The sequence below is a fragment of the Oryzias melastigma genome, linkage group LG22 (genome assembly GCF_002922805.2).
Source record: "Oryzias melastigma strain HK-1 linkage group LG22, ASM292280v2, whole genome shotgun sequence".
NCBI classification, from domain to species: Eukaryota; Metazoa; Chordata; class Actinopteri; order Beloniformes; family Adrianichthyidae; genus Oryzias; species Oryzias melastigma.
Window position 1 is genome coordinate 13675555 of NC_050533.1, and position 21212 is coordinate 13696766.

At 40.7% G+C, this 21212-nt stretch overlaps 1 protein-coding gene across 3 annotated transcripts in view; it reads right to left on the bottom strand.

Moving 5' to 3' along the window:
* Positions 1-21212, bottom strand: part of kif26ab (kinesin family member 26Ab) — a 73467-nt gene that overhangs the window by 35526 nt on the left and 16729 nt on the right. For all 3 annotated transcript variants that reach the window (XM_024296673.2, XM_024296590.2, XM_024296758.2), the window contains exons 3-4: positions 10805-11275; positions 1445-1629 (exon numbers count right to left, since the gene is read on the bottom strand). In XM_024296673.2, coding sequence (XP_024152441.1) covers positions 1445-1629; positions 10805-11275 — 656 coding nt within the window. The remainder of the gene's footprint in view (positions 1-1444; positions 1630-10804; positions 11276-21212) is intronic.

Sequence of the window (21212 nt, forward strand, 5' to 3'; positions counted from 1 at the left end):
TCTGTTTGGTTATTCTGCCTCCACATGCAGAGCTATAAGGATTTACACATGCACAGCGCTAATTAAATCTGCAGAGACAAAAAAAGAATACTAATCAGATATTAGTTTTCAATCAAGACTAAAATGTGGCAAACATTCATTTAATTTTATTTTGTTTTTCCAAATTAGCAACAAGAAAATGAAAATTGTGTTGATTGATTCGGCTAATTTTAAGCTTAAACGTTGACTATCAGAAGTTCCATGAATATTCATGTTGCTTTATCGTTTTCTTGATTCTGCTAAAAGCTAACCACTCATCATCGCAAATACGTTTGCAAAATTAAAGCATTTTTTTCCTTGTACAAATCAAAGATAAAAGTTTATTCTTTTTCATATCAATCCTTTCTGCTCCAGTGGAAGCAAATTAGACCAACCTCAGTTTTCCTTTCTGCACTCAGCTTGGTTGACACTGTAGTTTAGGATTTTATTTTGGAAAAAATCTTATATACTGTGAGAAATTAGGCCCGCTTAGCAAAGATCTGGAACTAATTGCTGCCCAGGGCTGCCTCTCTTGTGACAGGAAGCGGAAAGAAGGCTGTACACTTTTAAAGAAAGATCAAGATCATTCCTTTAGTCATAGGAGAGGCTTCGATGTCCCTCTGACATACTGTGACTCTGAAAATTGGCAAGACCAACTAGATTCCGGCTGCGTGGAGAAAAGCTTAGCTGCACACTGATCCCCTATGGTTTCTCAGTCAAACTGCTGTGGAGCAGAGCCGGTCCTGTGCCTCACTTTTAGCAAGCTTGTAACATTCATTCCAGCGTACAGCGATCTTTGGAGGACAGAAGCAGAGAATGTGTGCACTCACCTGCATGCCAGGGAATCTGTCCATGACAGTGCGGTACATTTTTCCAGCCAGGAGCAGGTGACGTATTCTCCAGAGGAACAAGAGCCACCATTTGGCTGAGCAGCGAGGCAATTTTTTTCTGATTACCCAACGACTTAGCCATTATTAACTTAAAAAAAAATTAACCTCAAATTTTTTAAAGAATAGAAATATAGCATAATATGCAAGACTTCACAACTCTCATTTGCTCCCATGAGACTTTCCTTCTTCATTTCAAATTATCCTTTTTTGTTATCCATTCAGAGGCATTGGTGCCTGTAGCTAATAGTTGATTTAGTTCCATGTGTATTCCAAGACATGCAGTAATTCAGCCATGACAAGAACAACATCTCCTCTGAATAGACGCCTCACAGGAGAGTTAGCATTATGAACCATAACCTTTGGCAGGCATTCGAGGGCAAGTCTGAGCATATCCACGCCTCAGCTCTCTGCACTCAGACCAACACACACTAACTGTGAGCAGGTTTGTGTGAAAACACATTTCATACCAAAACAGCCACATCTAATCTCCTGTGTTCAGACAGACTCTGCCATGATGGTACAGAAGAGGTGCTTACCTAACAAAGAAGGAGGCTGCTGCAGATGGAGAGGTGGATGCGGTCGCTACAGGTACGGGGAGACCTGTTTGACTGGAGCCTCTCAGTCGGCAGTGTGTCACGGTGCTGCTGCTGTTGGTCATGGTGGTGACTGCCGACTCCACGGCGGCAACATCCCCGTCTGCAACTCCCATCAAACCGTGGGCCTGTTGACACATGGATGTAGAGATAAGACCACAACCACAGTTTTTACCTTTCACATGCATCTACCACGCTACATTTGCTAACATCCCCCCCATGCACTCTTCTGCCACAGATGGACGGGCAGCTGCTGCAGCCAGAATCCGTTAGTGGCAGTCAGCGGTCTCCACAGCAGAAAGCTCCCTACAGAACAGCAAGACTGCTGCACTAGTCATGGATTCTGGCAACACTGACTTGGTTTCTGTGACTGCAGCATACTGTAATTAAGTGATAACCCAGATTTAATTAGTAATTTAATCACAAGTGATTTACCTCACTCTGTGCCCTCTTCTACGTACGCGTTTACATCTAATTTGGCACTCGTGCAGGTTGAGTCAAACTATGTGAAGGTGAGTTTCTAAGGACTCAAAAGTCTGTTACCTTTAGGCTGTGAGGTGTGTAGCACAGCTTTATTAAATGTTAAGGAGGTTTAGTGCACAGACTTTCTAGACCAAATTAGTATTTTTTTTTTCCAAAAGGGCCTTTCTTGGTTTAGCTGTAGTGCATATATGTACTGTACTTCATATGTGAAGCATAGAAGTTTCAACTTTTATCTCTGAAACATAAGAGGCGGCTGGATGCCTCAGTTGGCTCCAGGCAGAGCTGGCGCATGGGAAACAAGGGTTCATTTCTCAAGGGGCACGATGAGCTTAAATCAGTGTGGGTCCTTAGGCAAGACCCTTCACACTACTGCCTAACTATGTAGTCACAACAGAGGCCCCAATCTGGGTCTCCCTGTGCTGGTCCCCAACCTAGATAAAATCCAGGGTTGTGTCAGGAAGACTGATAAGAGTTTTCATTGTGGCAACCCCTGAGGGAATATGTGGAAAGGGGAATAACAATCTTTGAAACACAAGATTTAGAGTACCAATGTTACCATCATTTTAACAGTCACACAACAAATTAACCATTTTGTGATAAAATAAAACTAGTATTTTTGAATCAAAAGTTGTTCTTTTTTGTTATTGCCAAGTAATTGGATTTAGGATGTATTCAGACTGGAGAAGGCTGTTGGTGCAGACAGAGTCTGCTTAATTTGGTCCGGATGGAGTCCTGAACCTTACGTTTGGTCTGTAGTCAAACTGGCATTTCTGTTTTAAACCAAAGCTTTCAAACAAAACCACGTGACTAAATATCTTTTCATTCATTAGCCAGAAATTACGATGGCTGGACAAAGCAATGAGAGAAGGAATAACTGAAGTTCTATGCTTTGCAGTCCTTATCAGGATAGTTCACTTATTCACACTTTAAATTTTCATTAATCTGACCACATTTCAATGAGTTGCTGTGTCTCATCATTGCCCCACGTTTCTCCTACTCTCCGCAATGCCCAGCTACGGTGGCTGTTTTGGTCCAGTTTTTCCACTTCGAGCGCGGAGCCTATTCAGATTGAAGAAACTTGGAGTGAACCGGAGCTCAATCCAATTGTAAACAAACTGAGACCACCTTGAAAGATGGGTCAGAGAGTGGTTCCTGGTCCCGGATCAGGGTCCGTATTCAGACTGAAAATTTGTTCCAGAATATCAGAGGGAAATGAACTATGGTTCACTTTAATTGAATTAAATGTGTCCAGTCTGGATACACCACTGAAAATATAAAGTTTTGAAATTCCATGATGAGTTAGGCTGGACGCCAGAAAACTAAACTAAGTTACCGGGGTTTGCAGTGAGGATAATGTACGGTACATATTTTATTCATTTTTGAGGACAATGATTTTAATTTTGAAAAGCAACACATCGTATTTATGGGTTACTACATTAATGCTGTGATTTTCTTAAACATAATAGGGAATAGCACCAGTAAGTCTTTATTTTCTGTAAAATTGTTTCAATTCTTAGTTTGGCATTTCCTGTAGCTTTGTTTTGTTTTTTGCGCCTTTTATGAAGCTCCTTAGACAATAACCCAATGTTGATTCAAACTACTTCATCTTGTGTTTTTCTCACTTAAGCTAACATCTTTATGCCAAGTTAAAACTATTGTGAACAGCAAGTGATAAACTGTTAAATTATGCCACTTTTTCCACAACCAAGTGCCAGGAGCCTTATAGTGTGTATTGTTATCGGAATATATAAGACTAGAAGATGTGTTTTATCACTCATCTCTACCTAATGCTTCACAAATGAAACATATCTTTCAATTTTGATATAGTTGTATATACACGTGTTAAAACTGGGTTTGAAAGTATTATTTTTTTACTCTTTCTTAATGTTAATTACAGAATACAAAAGATGCTAAACTTTGTCTCTCTCATTTTAGTGTCCTTTACTGGACATACTCTTTATACCAAAGCAAAGTTAGTAAATTTGAACATTACTGTCTTTTTTTTCTTAAAGGCTTTAAATACCTTTTATTGACAAAAGTATTGGCTCATCTATCCAAATGATCAGAATCGGGTGTCCTAATCACCTGGCCTGGCCACAGGTGTATAAAATCAAGCACTCAGGCATGCAGACTGTTTTCACAAACATTTGTGAAAGAATGGGCCGCTCTCTGGAGCTCAGTGAATTCCAGCATGGAACCGACATAGGTTTCCACCTGTGCAACAGATTCACTTGTAAAATGTCCTCGCTCCTAAATATTCCACAGTGAACTGTAAGCTCTTTCATAACAACATGGAAGAGTTTGGCAACACAGCCACCAAGTGGTTGGCCACATAAACTGACGGAGAGGGGTCAGCGGATGCTGAAGATCATAGTGCAAAGAGGTCGCAGACTTTCTGCACAGTCAATTGCTGCAGAGCTCCAAACTTCATGTAACCTTCAGATTAGCCCAAGTATAGTACGCAGAGAGATTCGTGGAATGGGTTTCCATGGCTGAGCAACTGCATCCAACCCACACATCACAGAGTGCATGTAAAGATGTAGTGATGTAAAGCACGCCGCCACTGGACTCTAGAACAGTGAAGACGCCTTTCCTGGGGTGATGAATCATGCTTCTCCAGTCTGAAGAACGAGACTGGGTTTGGAGGTTGCCAGGAGAATGGTACATTTCAGACAGCATTGTGCCGATCATTCCTTCTCCAACTAATTCGGTTGAGGAGGAATGATAATGTGGGCTTGTTTTTCAGGAGTTGGATTTGGCCCTTAGTTCTAGTGAAAGGAACTTTGAATGCTCCAGGATACCAAAACATTTTGGAGTGGGCCTCTTCCTCTTCCAACATGACTGCACACCAGAGCACAAAGCAAGATCAATAAAGATATGGATGAAATGGAAGTCTGGTGTGGATGAACTGGACAGGCCTGCACAGAGTCCTGACCTGAACCCCATAGAACACATTTAGGATGAATTAGAGTGCAGACTGAGAGGCAGACCTTCACCACCAACATCAGTGTGTGACCTGACCAATGCACTTTTGGAAGAATGGTCAAAAATATCTGTAAACACACTCCTCAACCTTGTGCCTTCCCAGAAGAGTTGAAGCTGTAATAGCTGCAAAAGTTATTGAACTCTATAGCCTCATTTCCATTGAGCTGTCCAGACTGTTCCACTCCTGGCTGGTTTATTATGGTCCGGGCAATTCAAGTGAGTGTTTCCATTAGTGTTGGACCATTAAGGCACGTGCTGGGTGTAGACTGATGATGAAGCGCTGCGTCATAATGGTGCGACAACAGCGGTTCTCTGTATTCGCAAATTCTGCATGTCTCAGGTCTTTAACCAACGTGAATAAGGAAGGAATACTGAATGCAAGAAGTTTGTAGGAGGCAAAGAAAAATACAGCCAAGGAAGGCGCTGGTTAGACGATTGCTGATGCTGTAATACCTTAACTGGTCTGTTCCATTTTTCTATGGACCTACAACCAACGGGGGACTAAAAATGGTACAAATTGGTCCAGTCTAATGAGTCAATTTTATAACGGGACTTCTCAAAATACCATTCTGGTCTGATACAGTCCGGTCTGGGCCGCTCAGTGGAAATGAGGCACATGGGTTAGGAATGGGATGGCACTTCAATTCATATGTGAGTCAAGGCAGGTGAGCCAATACTTTTGGATATATAATGTATAGGCTTAAAGTAATAAGACTATGAAGATTCTCAGCTTTGCACTTGGCATCATTGTAAAGAAAACATTTTAACAGCCCCTAAATTATTTTTCATGTCTGATTTTTAACTAGGCATTACCTCTATAAAAAACTTTAAGTTACCTCTGTATATGAAAGGTGGCACACAAATAAAAATGCTTTCCTTTGCCTCCACTGAGCACAAAAACATATATCTACTACACACTAAAGTCTTTTCTTGGTTGACTGGTTCCAACAAATTCAAACACCTAGTTAGTTTTAATAAAACATTTGTTGTTGGCCTGCACTTAGATGGAATCACAACACAATAAAAGTTAATCCAATTAGGAATCACTAGAGTTCCAACACGATTACAGCAACTGACAAGAAACTGTTCTGTAAATAAGGGTTTATGCATATTTATTATTGTGTGTGTTCACCATCTCGAAATAGACTTAAGATTAATATTTAATAACTAAAACATGTACAACTTTTTTCTCCCCTTTTTTATTACAAAGTGCATGGCCTTCTACTACCTGGCATTTGTCAGCTCTGCTTGACAGCTGTGCTCTTTATATGCCAAGCCTGACAGGTGAATGCTATACATCAGATTGTAAGGATATACTTAGATTCTTGCTTTCACATGAAGGGCTTTACTCTTGCTACTGTTAGCCTTGCATGAGGTGCAATGTGTTGCTTTATGTGTTGCTATATTAAACCATGGCTCCATGTTTTCCCAAAAGGACTTAGCAGTTGTCACATTTCAGCCTGGCAGTTCTTGGTCCTTATGGGCCCCCCAATAATTTTTTTCTGCATTTGATCTCGTTTGGAATCAGCTTTCTCTAAAAAGGTCAGCTTTCGATCTCCAGAGACTTCATCGTGGAAACTAATCGGACATAAAGCGGGATTGGAAAACTGGTAGCAAATGGAAAGTAGTTCCTCACGCAGCTGCCAGAGCAAAAGCTTCACACTATGCGGCCATTGGTGACAGGTTAGGAAATCAGCACATACCAGAACTGTAGACCCATTACATATTGGCACAAAGACTGCCCCACTTCACACGGAGCCATACAGAAATCTGGTGTTTATAGCTCATCACATCTGCTGCTGATTAAGTCAGTGGAGTGGTTCTTTTAAAATCAAGTGGCAGTGAGTTTAAGAGACAGCTGGGCACAGGTGGAGCTGGGGCGTGGGCTCTAAACGGATAAAACTCTCCACACATAAAGGTGCACACACTCATCAGGGCTCATTTTGCTGCCAGCCAAAGAGGAACCGGGACTTAAACTTCACAGCCAAGCTGCTTTCTGTAGCCTTGGACCCGGGGTGTCCCTGACTTTGGCTGAAAATATAATCCGTCGCCCACTCGGGTAATGAGGCCGAGTCAGTAAAGACAGACGTTTTTCACCAAAAATCAGTAATGACCCCTGGCTCACCCTGATCCCTTTACCTTGGATATCCACTGGAAACTGAAGGCAGTGAGGGATGAAGGACAAATCTATAGATTAAAACCAAATGAACACAACAAATATCAAACTGATGGTGGAGAAACTTCTTTCTTTTGATGGCTGAAGTGAGCAGACCAACTCGGCTTTGAATGACCAGACTATTGTCCCTCCAGACTACTCAGACTCCCCTTTGACCTTTGATCTCAGTAAGTCACCAGACGATTACCGCTGAGGGGAAACAGGTCTTGTGTTAATCTAGCTGTCTCCCTTGGTTGGCCTCGGCAACTGACAAAAGCCAGCTGAGGTGAGAACTGACTGTTAATAATGCTTGTCTGTCCTGATCAGTCCAAACATAAAACTCTTTCTAGTACCTAATTATAAAATACTTTACTTTTGTTTCATTTGACACATGAGAATTTCCCTATTTTCTTTCTGGCTGTCTGTGGCTCGCTGCCAGTGAAGCCCAGCTGCACCAAAGCAGCAGCCAACATCATCTGCTGAGCTTCGAATCTGTGGCAGTGAAGCAGCCATGGCAGAAGACCACAAGCAAGCCAGTAACGGAAACCATCAAGTCAAGTATTTGAGGCTTTTTGTTACAAGCTCAGTTTTTCACAGTGAAGAAAGCGTGCGGTGATTGGTTTAATGGAGCGGAAGGAACATGTAAACTCACTACAAAGTCAAAAAAGAAAAACTTTTACGACAAAAAAGGGTTTCTTCCAATCTGCATAACGGCTTTCCCGCTTGAAGCCTTTTTGTCGTATTATGCGTTTTAGTTTTGTGTCGATTTGACATTGTATGAACTGTAAAAAGCAGACATATGGAAATTTCTAGGAGCCAAGAACATGTTGCAGCTTTACAGTTTCCCTTCATTTATATAGTATAACCACAACATTTTTATGTTGTGAACCAGCAAACCACATTTTGAGAACGTGCACACAAAGGCATCAGCAGAGATTCAAAGGGGCCACAACTCTGGCCTACGAAGCACCAACATGAAACACAGTCAGCCCAACAGGATAATGGTTGGAACAAGTTGCTTCAGATATAACAAGCTTGTTGTATGTGCTATACAAAGCGTTCTACCACATGGGAGAATCAAAGAGCCCCATAATGGGCTTTGGTTACTCAAGCACCTCTGGTTGACAGCTCAATGTATTTCATTCCGAAAGAGTCTGTCTTTAAAAATTCATTTGAACAACACTGCACAGTCTCCCCACAAACAATCGAAGAGGGATTTTTTAAATTAAAGTTTGTGCCTTTTGGCGCTCCACTCCTCATGAGCTCATGCAGCTTTCTGTCATTTTGAAGGATCTGGTTTTAATAAAAAACAAACTCATTTGAGAAGATAACACAGTTTGCTGTTATGTTTCTGATGTCCTGAAGGGACATTTCTTTGAGTCTAAACAAGACCTCAGCCTCGGCGTCAAGCTTTAAACTAGCCGTGCCAACTTCGGGAGCCACTAATTAGTTTTAGACACAGATGGAGAAAACAAGTCATCTTTTCTCCCACGTGTGATGGTACATTCACACTGGGCTCAGAAACGTTAAAATTCTTGACTGCTAAATCACATAATACCTGAACTGTGACCAATGAGGGACTCGGTTTTGGTAGTGATGTATGGGTAGAATCCTTTTCAAAACATGCAAGTACCAGTTTTTTAAAAATTGTTTACGGAGGAGATTTTGATAACTGCAGTTTATGCTCAACTGGAATTAGATAACACCAAGATTTGCGAAATTTGCACCGCTAAGATATTTTGCCCCAAGCCTGCTCCACTTTTTTTTGACTAGTAAACAGTAAAAAAGCAAAAGAAGAAGAATCCTCTCCCTGTCGCTCCCTGCTTGTCCAGTATGAACAGCACCAGAATTATATGACACCAAGTCTTTCATATATTGGAATAGAGCTGTGAAAGAAAAGGCTGGAGCCAGATTTGCAAAATTAGCTGGCTTTGACATTTCGCACCAAGCCTCTTCCAACTGTGAGTACATGCACCAGTATCATAGCCCTGTGTGAACACTGTATGCTAAAAGCACATTCAAGAATGTCAGTTAAGCGTTTTCTTGAACATGCATTGTATGCCTGGTATGTGCGTAGCTTTTAGCTATTTGGGTTAAAATGGGTTAAAACAACATACTTTACATGCTGGTAAAAGTGCAGGCATCCCATAAACCACTGCGATGGGCCGTTGCTGGTTTCAAGAGAAAAGTGAAAAATCTGTCTTTGTGAACAGAACAGCAGAATAACAATGAAAATCGATAGCTATTTAGGCTGACAGAAAACATTCAGTGTAAAAACAATAGAGGTCTTCAACACGTTCGCTCTGAGCCCTGTGTTGCAGCTGCAAAATGTCACTGAGGTTTGTCAGCTGAGTCTGAGACCAAAATCGCCCCATCTCCGCAGGAAGCTGCCCATCATCAAAACCAGATGGAAACTTGACAGTCCAAAAACATTTCCAAGCACGTCCGGCTTGTTTGGTAAAACTCTTGACTATGAAAATAAATCACCAGGACCAACAGCCAGCGTGACACCAAGCGGTCTCCAGCGTCAAACAAAGCACAGACTGTCGGCTGAGCCTGCATGAAGGAAGAGTTAAGCAAGGCTATCAGGTGGTCATTCAAAACATACTTGAGGAGGTCAGCAGTAGGGCTGGATATCAACAATAATTTCCAGAATTGATTCAAGTCACCAAAACCTAGATGGATTTGATTCCTTTTTTTTTTTTTGATTCTTTCGATCCACTCAATTCACTTAAATTAAATTTAGAATTTAGATAGTTTACACATTTAGAAACATTTGTTTAGAAATACAATAATAATCTATATATGTTTTAAAGATATTCATATTAATCTGATACAGTTCACTTACGTGAAACATTATTGAGAATGTTAATACCTTACATGGATTCTAAAACGGAGAAGCTCCAACAACTGTTCTGTCTCTCCTGGAAGGCGTTTCAGTTTGACCACTAGGTGGCGATCGCCTTATAGCATTACTCCTTATTTCAGAAGAAGAAGAAAGTATGAACAAAAAAATGTTTTGGACCAAAAATGGGTATTTTAAAAAATGTTTTCTCAATAAAGTTTGGAAAATTCAACCTTATGAGTAAATAAAGATGTTTATTTGGTCAGTAATGTATGCTAGGTTGACCAAGCGTTAGCATTAGCTGCCCTATGTGAAATCCTATTATATGTTAGCATCAAGCTAGCGGACTCATGCGTTAGATCAGTCAAGATCCTTGATAATTAAAAACTCATGGCTTATATATTTTTTTAAATCATATTTTCACATTTATTGTTCCACATCTTTTGAATTATAATTAGTAATTGTTTTCACACATTATTTAAACTGCATGGATTAATACTTATATTGAAAAAAAAATCTTGTTTAATCTGGATTCTTTTATTTCTGGGAATCAGAATTTTCCAACTATATTCTGTGCAATGCAATACAGAGCACAATGTTTCAGCTTGCTCCATTATTAAACATTTTTAAAAGGAAAATGTATAAGTACACAATTCCTTTTCGAATTAAAATGCAAAATTTAATGTGTAATACTCAATTCTCTGTAATACTCAAACCCTAAAGACAAATATTTAAATATTAAAAATTAATAAAGAATTTTAAGTCATGTAGCCACAGCAACTTAACATGTCACCATTTAGTTTTTCCAGCTATAAAGTTTAAAATGAGCACATACAGCTTTGGAAGGAGGGAGAAAGTTGTTGACTCTGGAGATGCTCCACATCCCCTCGAGGTACTGCTGTGCCTGGATGGTGACGGTGCTCAACGATCCAGTGAGCTGCCCTCCAGCCACTGTCACTTGGACGCTGGTTTTGGGCTCTGAAGATCCAGCGGTGTCCTGGGACCATCCTGGAACCCTGTGCCGCTGCCCTAAAGGCAGGACGGAGCAGGCGGCGGGCTGGCTTCTCAGTAACTGTTTTGTGTGTGCGGTGGAGGATGACACGGTGAATCCCGAGGGCTGTGGTATGAAAGATGGAGTGAGCAAGGCCGCTGAGTTTCCCCCGAAGGTGACAGCAGGAGCGCTGAGCGTCTGCAAAGCCTCCTGTCTCAGCTGGCAGAGAGGCGTAGAGCACACCTGGCAACAGCCCGGGTCATGATTTCCAGGTGTTTGGAGCTGCTTGAACAGGAAGTCTGCATACCCAGGGTCCTGAAGAAAAAACAAAAAATATATATTTGTTTTCACATAAAACATATTTATATATAAAAATACATTTTAAATTTGCCCTTTTAGAATTGTTTATATTTACAACACTCTTAAAACCCAATAGAAGCTACAAAATCTTACTTCACCCTTTAGAAAAATAAGACACTGATTTGTATTTATGGTATCGTTACTATTATGATAAATATAAATGAAGCATTGTTGATTTGGCATAAAAAATGAATGAACATAAATAGAAAAAGGCCTTTTTTTACTATTTAAAAGAATTCCTAACTTTTCACAGAGGTTCACATGGTTTCCTTTCAAAATGGAAGACACCCTGTACCATATATAGAGGATCATCTCAATGCAACAAATGTTGTAGTAGTAATGTCAGCAGTGACAAATATTTGCACAAAAATTTTGAAATCAGAACTAAGTGACCCTTACAATATTTTTCAGACCTTGAGACACACACGCTTACTGATCTCCAATTGATCTTCAGTGAAATGCTGCGCTCAAAAATCTGTCAAAATGTTATGATTCGACTTTGGAAAACAAGGAAGAATTGATGGATTGTTGGCTCGTGTAGTCAAATAAATAAAGTTTGCTTTGCCTTGTAGAGTTACTTTTTAAAATAAATAAATACATATTTGTTTCACCAGAGAGTCACAATGGAGAGTAAAAGAGCCACACGTGGCTCCAGAGTCTCATGTTGCACACCAATGATTTAGGCTGTTATGCTTTACAAACATTCATTTTAAAATCGTCATTTAATAAACACACAAAAACGAAAAAGGGGAAAAAAACTTTTTGTTTGTTTGGAAAAGTTCTTAAAGGAGGCAGTAAAGGTTTTTGTGTTGATTACTGATTATAAGGGTGGTTTCCAGCAGAGCTTTGCTTCTATTTTTGTTTCTCTCTAGGGCGTCTATCTCTGCTTGGAAAAAGTGACAAATTGATTGCTGAGGGGAGTCCAGTACCCAGAGTCATATAATCTGCATATGATAAGTGCTTCAGCGTGAAAACAAATGAAAAGCCACCCGTGAACAAAAATAACTCACTCTTTCAGGAAGCTGGAGACACACTGAGCAAACATTTAACCATCCAATTCATAACCAAAGAACCAGCATAACTTGAGAAGCAAACACACCCTCACACGCCGGTCTCTTAAGAGGCATAAAGGGGCAAAAACAGGCTTCTACCCAATGGAGCCATGTCCTAAGAAAGGAGCTCACAGTCCGCACATAAATGTTTATGAGACCTTTGCTCCGCAGAGGTGATGAGGAGGAGCAAATCAGTAAGAAAAACAACAATCCGCCTGTCTAATGCGGTGCCACTTAATGGAACTAACCCATGCGGCGCAGAGACCAACGAGGAAGACTGAGGGACTCTAAATCCACTTCACAATAAAAGCAGCTCAATACTTTTAGATTACCTATCTCTGCAAACACCTTCAGCATTAACCAAACAACATTCAGGCATCCCTGCAGTAAATAATGTAGCCTTACATTTAGTATTTTTTGGAAAGAACATAATCCCATGCACAGAAATGGGACTTGTCAGGGCTAATGCGTTGAACTTTGACTATTTAGAGACTCGGATTTGGTAGTGAGGTGAGGATGTCTTCTTTTTTTAATTCACAGAAAAGCCAACCATTTTAAAATTGATCATAGAGGATAAATTAACACTAATACTAAATGTAGAAAAAGGGAGAAGAGAAGAATTCAGATTGGGCCAAGTCTTTCATACATCGGAATAGAGCTGTGAAGGTAAAAGCCTGGACCAAGATGGACATTTTGCACCAATCCTCTTCAAACTGTAGAGAATACTCCAAACTATTTAGTCCCTATGGACGGATCCCAACGAAATATACTCCACTAAACGTTGCACAGAATGGGAATCATGAGTTTAATACTGTCTAATGAATGACCAAGCAGCATAAAGTGAATGTTTATACCAGAGGGATTTATGTCTAAATGTGGGATTTAAATAAAAGAGGCTTATGGAATTAACTCAAAACAATACTCATGGAGCTTTCTAAAACAATCCCTGATCTGTAAATAATCTCTACAATGACGCCCCGAGTTCGAGAAACAGGGCAGTTCCGCTAGAAGAAAATGAAAACAGTCCGTGACAGATTGGGGTGAAATCTGAGACAGAGCTTGGAGAAAATGCTGCTGCTTTTTTTTTTTTTTTTTTTTTTTTCAATCTGGCCTTGCTTCATTTACAAGTTTCCTGTGCAGGAAATTGAGGAGAAGTCCGAATCCAGACAGCTCCACCCTTTCACCCTTTACCCTCCGACCACTCCTTACCCACCGGGCGCACTGGTAGATGGAAGAAATCAATGCCCCTTTCCTTCTCCATGCATTGTTAGATGTTGATTTAGGGGAGCTAATAAAATGACACACAAAGCCGAGCCCATCTGCTTTTCAGTTTAGCTTCTGGAGGTTAGAGAGAGGGCTTCTCCTGTAAAGCTGTCTGTAAGCTTTATGCCCAGTGGAGTGAATGAAGGGTCAGGGCCAGGAGGCATATGAGGATGATGGCACTGATGATGAGGATGATGATGTTCAAGAGAATGATGTGATCGAGCTGAAGGCCACAGATCAGAGGAGGAGGAAGAAAAAAGAATGAAAGATCGACACACAATACAAATATCTCCAAAAAGTCTTTACAGTCATTTCACATTTAACCTGATTGTTGAAGAATGTATGCATAAGAGGAAAGTAGGAAACATGAAAAGTATTATGCCTGAGTGCACCCAACCCTGAAGCCATATTGTTTCTTTTATTATCCATTTGATCTATTACTGACAGGTGCAAGTGGGTGTGAAAGTAGTGCTGCTGCAGAGAAGTATGTAATACGCAGTATCGGCGTAGTCCAAATGTTCAAAGCATTCCCGCTAAGAGGCGTGGAGCTACTGCCGGCCATTGTTCGAGCACAAGCCGGTTTGGGTTTTCCACCTCAAGCTCCATCTGCAGAGACTGTTAAAGTGCAGAACGAGAGGACAGAAGTGGGAGGAGGAGGAGGAGGTATAAGGCTGGGGTTGTGTCCCCTGCCTGGAGGCTCGTGGGTGGTTGTGTTGGTTTACTGCCTGTCAGTGCTGCTCTTTATTAAACTCTGGGGACAAATGTAGTCAGATGCTGTGGCCTTATTATGGAAAGGAGGTGTGCTGAGCATGTTGGTGAGTGAAAACCTTGCCTGTGGAATGAACCCCTCCGAGACTGAAGTTTGTCTTTGTCCCGCACACTAACGGTGATGAAAGCCAGCCCAGCAGCAGCAGGAGAGATGAGCCACCCAGCAGACTGTCTCCCCGGGTTGATGAAAAGTGTCATCACAGACAGCCCATGCCCAGAGGCTGATGGAAACAACCCTAGCCGTAACCACTTATGGATGATGGGACAGGGAGAAAAATGTGCATGATTTCTCTCCTGTGTCTCCTTAGTGCGCAAACAGTGTCGGTAGAGGTCACACATAGGGTTTTTTCCCTCAAATCACACCTCATTTACCTTGTCTAGTCCGTGCGCCTTCTCCCTAACCAGCCAAAGCAAAGTGTAATCTAACGGTTTCCTCATCCACTGTTTTATATACCTCTGAGCGGTGGAGTGCAGAAGCAAATATTAAGTAAGCCAACTTGAATCGAGGGAAGGTCACAGTGATGTGAAATGCATGAGGCCCCTCGCAGGCTGAGATACTTTTAAGTATGTTCTGCTGGCATTAAAATACTTCACGAAGCCATATTTTCTATTTCAGTGGAGCTCAACATGTATGAGTATACAGTAGGAACTCCGCAGGACTTTGTAGCCGTGTGCAAAGAGAAAAGAGCTTCCTCTTTACTTCCGTGATGAGAAAGGAGTCAAAGATTTGACAAATAATACCCAACAACTTTAGTTTAGTTTTTTTTAGGTTTTTTTTCCCCATATTTCCTCCATCATCCGAAAAATGCCACAAGATTATGTTAAAACCTTCAAAAACTAAATTTTCATGGAAGAAGAAGACATGCAAGGGCTCCTTGTTGTTTTTTCTGCTTTTTTTTGTTTGCTTACGTTTTCCAGACGGTTTACAAAAACATGTGAGTCTTCTGACTAGCAGCAGTCAAAATCACGATAACAAATCTGATACTTTTTCAACCTTTAACTTTTCTTCCCGCTTCCGAAACGTGAGAAAGCTATTTCTGTTGACTTGACCCGAGACATTGACCCAAACCACACAGCGTCTCCGTAACTCTCAGAGAGATTGGCCCCAATAAAGTGTCAAGAGCCCACCACGGGTCTTTTCCCACAGGTACGCACGTTAACTTTGAAAGCAAAGTCAGCAAAATAAAAAATGAGGCCGGACTTGCCTTCGGTGAGCACGAGGCATTAAGGCAGATTACATTCCCAGGATGAAAGAAGCATCACTTTCAGAGCTTTAATCCCTTTCAGAACCTTTCTTCTCCTCCTCCTCTGTGACCCGTTTCTCACCAACTCAGCTGAGGTTCCCCGAGTTAGTTAAGAGTTGGAAGGCCTGTGGCCCTGATTGCTTATCAGGTAGAGCTCTTTGTGCCACAGCAGATCTGGGTTACAGCCCATTAAACTTAACCACCGCTTGCTCCGAGGCAGAGAAGACAATGACTCAGGATGTCACACTAGCATGCTATTTAATTGTGGGAATGCCTTTGGTGGAACACAAAACGGGAAGCTTCTACAAATCACATCAAACAGATGTTTGCTCTGACTGCTGACTTGGCAAACAAAAACCGCAATAGGACTTTCTCTGACTGTCTGCAGACACGAGAACTGTCATTTTCAACCGATCCTGCTGCTTTGGACAAAAAGCAGCAGCTGAGGCTGTGAGTGCAACCCGTTCATCTCTAGAGGGATTTTCCTGTGGCTCCATAAGATACAATCAAATAAGAATGAAAGCATCTGCTGCATCTGCAACATCTCTGATGGGGAAATTGTCCAACAGAAGCTACATTCTCATTTTTATTATTCGATTCCAGGCTTTTGTAGCTGCAAAAGGACTTTTCTTTTGCCTTCCCAGATGATGTCTTACAGACTTGATGATTTTTAAGATAATTTATAGTGTATTTTGTAAAAAGGATTGCAATTCTCTCATAAACTTGTAGTGTTCCATCACGTTTTTAACAGAAAAGTGTAAGATTTTTTAGGTTCTTTTTTGAGAACTAGACTGATCACAGTCTCCTCGCTGTCTGTAATTTATTCCCCGCTCCCACTTAAGCTGTCAGTGAACTGCTGACAGGAAATGTAAAAAAGCTTTACCCCCGGTGACACTTAAAACACATGATAGCACCACCTGTCCAGAACATCACGGCGACACCGGGTGGAGCGAATTTCCCGGATGAACGACCACATAGGACACCATTCAAAATACAACATTGACCTTTTTGCATGATGTCTTTATAAGAGCTGGGGTAACATCATTTTGTTTTGGCAATGACATGCACTTTGATACAGCTGAGTGGAACTCCGCTCGCGGTGCAAGGCCTTTCCTGACAACTCACATGTCACTGTCCGTCAAAAATGAAAGAACCGCGAAGGTTGGTGACCCTGACGTTAAACATAGAAACCCTCAGTGGTAATTACTTCAACTCTTGGCCAAACCTATTTACAACTGTCATGACTTAATGTAAAGATGAGTTCCTACGTGGTTTGGCAAACCCCTGAGTGTGTGTTATTGTCTCTTTCCCCTACACCCATCCATCACTTCAGTCTTTCGCAGCTTGGCCAGTTAATTACCTTTTCCTGCTTGCTCATGCACAAAAAGAAAACAAGCCTCCTTCCAACTGTTTGGACGGACTTCACAGATCATCACCGTCTCTTCCTTCACAACGCCTTCTGTGCTGTCTCAGCGCTTGATCTGTCAAGCTTATGTCTCCTTCTACCTTTAGTTTTTACAACAGATTGTTTGCTGCAAAAAGCACTTAGTTTTCATTCATTTTTTTGAGCTACAAGACAGGTAGCACGAGATTTGTTTTTACTCTCCCCTCTAGAGATGATTTGATTCCTGCTTATGTACACTTTCACTAATAATCGCACACTTCTAATTAAAAACCTGCCTTTTTTGGCAGCGATAAACTCCCGGGTAGTTCCTTGTATTCCCCAAAACAGATTTGCTAGTGAAAAATGAACAAAAAGGGAGTGAACAATAAATAACTCAGAAGGCAAGATAGAGAAATGCGAGCCAAGAATTGAGACAGTTAACTTCTTGATAAAGCAAAGAGGGATAGAGGGTAGTTAGGTAGTTAGGGTTAATTTATATGGTGCGAACACGGAATACAGAGTTTAAAGATCCACTTATAAAAAATTTCCTTTTTTTATGGCATTTTTTTCATGATAGAGGACACATATGAAGACAGCTGAGCTTAAAATTACATTTCTGAGTATTTCTTTATTCAAAACGTTAATCAGGAGCAGACAAAAAAATACTGTTGTAAAAATCGTATCTGTGGTGTAGAAAATCTTCCACAAGCTCCCTGGTTTGCTCCATTCTGACGCATCCACTGTAGACAATTAGATTCATGAACGTCTTTGTTTTCCTCATCTTAGCTGGCATCTGGCTCCTAATTAGCTCCAATATTTTCTTTTTTTTAATTTGTTTTTATTTTTTATTTAGTTCTCCATGTCTCTGTTTGGTGCAGTCCAATTCATGTGTTGTTCCTCTTTCCCACTCCCCTCCGGGGGAGAGGGAGAGGTTCCAGATTCTTGGTGGCTCGTCTGTGCTCCGGAGATCTTGGCAGTGGACCTCGCCTCTGGCTCGTCTCACCTCCCCCAGCTGTCCCAGCTCCATCTGGATGAAGCCCGTCTGCGACACTATTCAAACATGTAGTTGTAGAGTTCAATAAGCCAATTCTTCTTTAATGGTCGTGGTACATTGCCTCCTTCATGTTGACTTTCCTGAGGTTTTTCCTCACAGAGAAGCAGGGACACCCAGTTTATCTTAGTCTATTAAGTTTAGTTTAGCAACCAGCTATTGTTTATATTTTATGACTGACTTTATATTTTTGGACAATTACCGTTGTGAAGCCTGATGATATGAATAAAACTGAATTGAATTTAAATATTGCTTGCCATTTTTGTTGCACCGATAATGTTAGGTTGGGAATATGAGGAGCTGTAAGCTAACAGGAGAGCATGTAAACAGAGAGCTCTCAGCAACAGGGAGGGTAAGGGGAGTGGGGTTGCTCTGTGACAACGGAACCTCCCACAACTCAGAGGTCAAAACTATATCCTAGAAACTGACAGTTTTTTTAATTTTTTATTTGGGCTAAAAATATAATCATAATCAAAAGACCAGTGAAAATGCTTTTAAATTAGTTCAAAAGATAATCGGAGTGGGACTTTAAGACAGAACAGTAAATAAAAATGCACACAGTAATGTACATTTACAAAGACGTTGTCAAAAGTAAAGTTTTCTGCTGTATCAGTTTACCTATGTCATCACTAGACACACTGAAAGGTTTATTTTTGCTCAAGTGCCCTCTTTAAAACACTCAGTATAGAGAACATGATCCCCACAGGATTTCATACCACCACTTCACTACTGTCAGAACTCTTTCCAGTCTACAGCAGCGATGACAGCCACCTGCTTTCCTTCTGAGCTGCAGACATGACAGCATGCACAGGTGAATCTGATCACTTCCAGTTCGCTTTAACATAGTCCATCATCACTGATGAAATGAGACAGCCAGTCAAACTGAGCATAAACTGATCATCATACATCATCCAAGTCCGAAAAACATGTTTGTAACACAACAGCATCTGTTGATCATCTATATAGGGCTTTTTTCAGAGTAAGGAGAATTTTTAAAGAACCCAAGTTGCATGACGTGCCATGATTGTGACAGATAGTCATCTTTACCATGTGATTCATTTGCAGAGCTGCACAGCCAGATATGAAAATAAATTGTTCCAAACATGATGACAAGGTGATATGTTGAGTATGCTACAATAATTATGTTGCCCACTTCTCCCTGAAACGGACTGTCTGGTAATTATTCTGGCACTCTGCCGCTGTATGGATACATTTTCTATTGCTGAGGGTCTCTAATTTCCAGCCTCCCTCCCACTTCATCTCTTCGCACGCTGCCTGAATGCTGTAGCTTCACTGTGTGGGGAGAAGGCACATAATGAGGCCCAGCAAGTGGTTATTGTTGAGCGTGGTGCTTTTATTATTTGGCGGATGTCTCGATTTTCACGTATCAGCCCCTGCACCTGCGCTGATATGAGAGCAACAGGCTAACTGCTTAACTCCACAAAAAGGTGTCGGGCCGGCAGGAAAAGCCAAAGGTTAGATCCACGTTTTGTCCCCGTTTAAAAATGCGTCCATGCTGAAACATGCGCCGAGGTGAGCCAGCCAGTGTCTGTGTGCAGAACATTAACTCACAGAGTGACACTCATTGTGTGTCACAAAGCTGCTGCACGTCGGGAGAACAATGGAGCGGCGGAGTTGTGAGAGGCGGAATCAGTCTGGTGCAACATCCCAGTGTAGGTACAGCAGAAAGGAGGGAATGCTAATTTATCATAAAAGATGTCATTACCATGCCAATGGGTTCACAGAAAGAACACACATTACTAATAGAGACCAAAAAAACAGCTTTCTGTCATGCATGCACTAATCAAAAAATGTACACCAAGTATGGAAGCAAAAAGGAAGATAAGCTCAAACAAGTGTTTTTCTTTTTTGTTTTCTTGTTTAGTTTCTTTAAGGGGGGGCAACATGAGACGAAGGCCCTGCTAATTAACATGTCTAGACACATTTAGATGAATCTCAGCAAGATAAGGAAGCAGCCACAGTCATCTCTGTGAAGAACAGCACACACTAATCTGCCTATTGAGTCTGCAAGATTTTCCTTCGCTCGTCCTGAAAATGCTAAGCTTATCAAAATGTCTCCACATGCACATTCGCCACGTTGTCTTTTGTGAATAATTGAAACTCGCAAATTGCATCGCTGCAAAAATTAAGCAGAGGATCTTATTGAATATTCAAATGAGATGTTGACTAAACCACATTTTTGGACAATTATTTTAGATAACAATAAACATGTTTACGGAGAGATTGTGTCACATTTTTAGCCATTTTCTGATAAAAGAATCTTCTTTTAAAAGCTTTTTTTGGTATATGAAGGTATTTTGATTTGTTCAATTTCAAGGCGTAATCAAGTTGAATACAATATACTCCTCCCCAGTGCCTCAGGTCGGCTGGCTGATCAGCTGGAAGTACTGAGGTCTAAGAGGAAGTGTAGAGGGGATTGAGCCTTTTTCATTGTAAATTTGGATTGTAAGGCAACAAATTAGTATTTTTTTTAGCATTTTGAGGGCAAAAGTTCCTTTTTTGCTAGCAGAAATTTGAATTTTGTGTACACCAATAAATAATTCCTACTAATATGTGACCCAAAAATATTATTTGTCCAAACAACATGCTTATCTGTGCACACAAAATGCTCATTTTTTAGCAAAAAAGTCAAATTTGTGTTTACAAAATCCCTTTTATTGCCATAAATGCTAATTTGTGTGCATACAATACTATTTGTCCACACAAAATGCTTATTTGTGCACATAAAATGCAATTTTGTCCACACAAAATGCTAATCTGTGCACAAAAAAATGAAAATTTATGCACAAAAAATGAAAATTTGTGTGCACAAAATGCCTTTTTATGGTCATAAATACTAATTTGCGCACACAAAATGCTTATCTGTGCACACAAAATGCTAATTTTTGAGCAAAAAAGGCAAATTTGTGTTCACAAAATGCCTTTTTGTTGCCATAAGTACTAATTTGTGTGCACAAAATGCTTGTCTGTGCAAAAAAAAGCTAATCTTTGTGCAAAAAAGGCACATTTGTGTGGACAAAATGCTCATTTGAGCCCACAAAATACCAATTTGTAGCCACAAATACATTCTTGAAGGAACGATCTCTTCTGTTTTTTTTTTTTTTTTTTT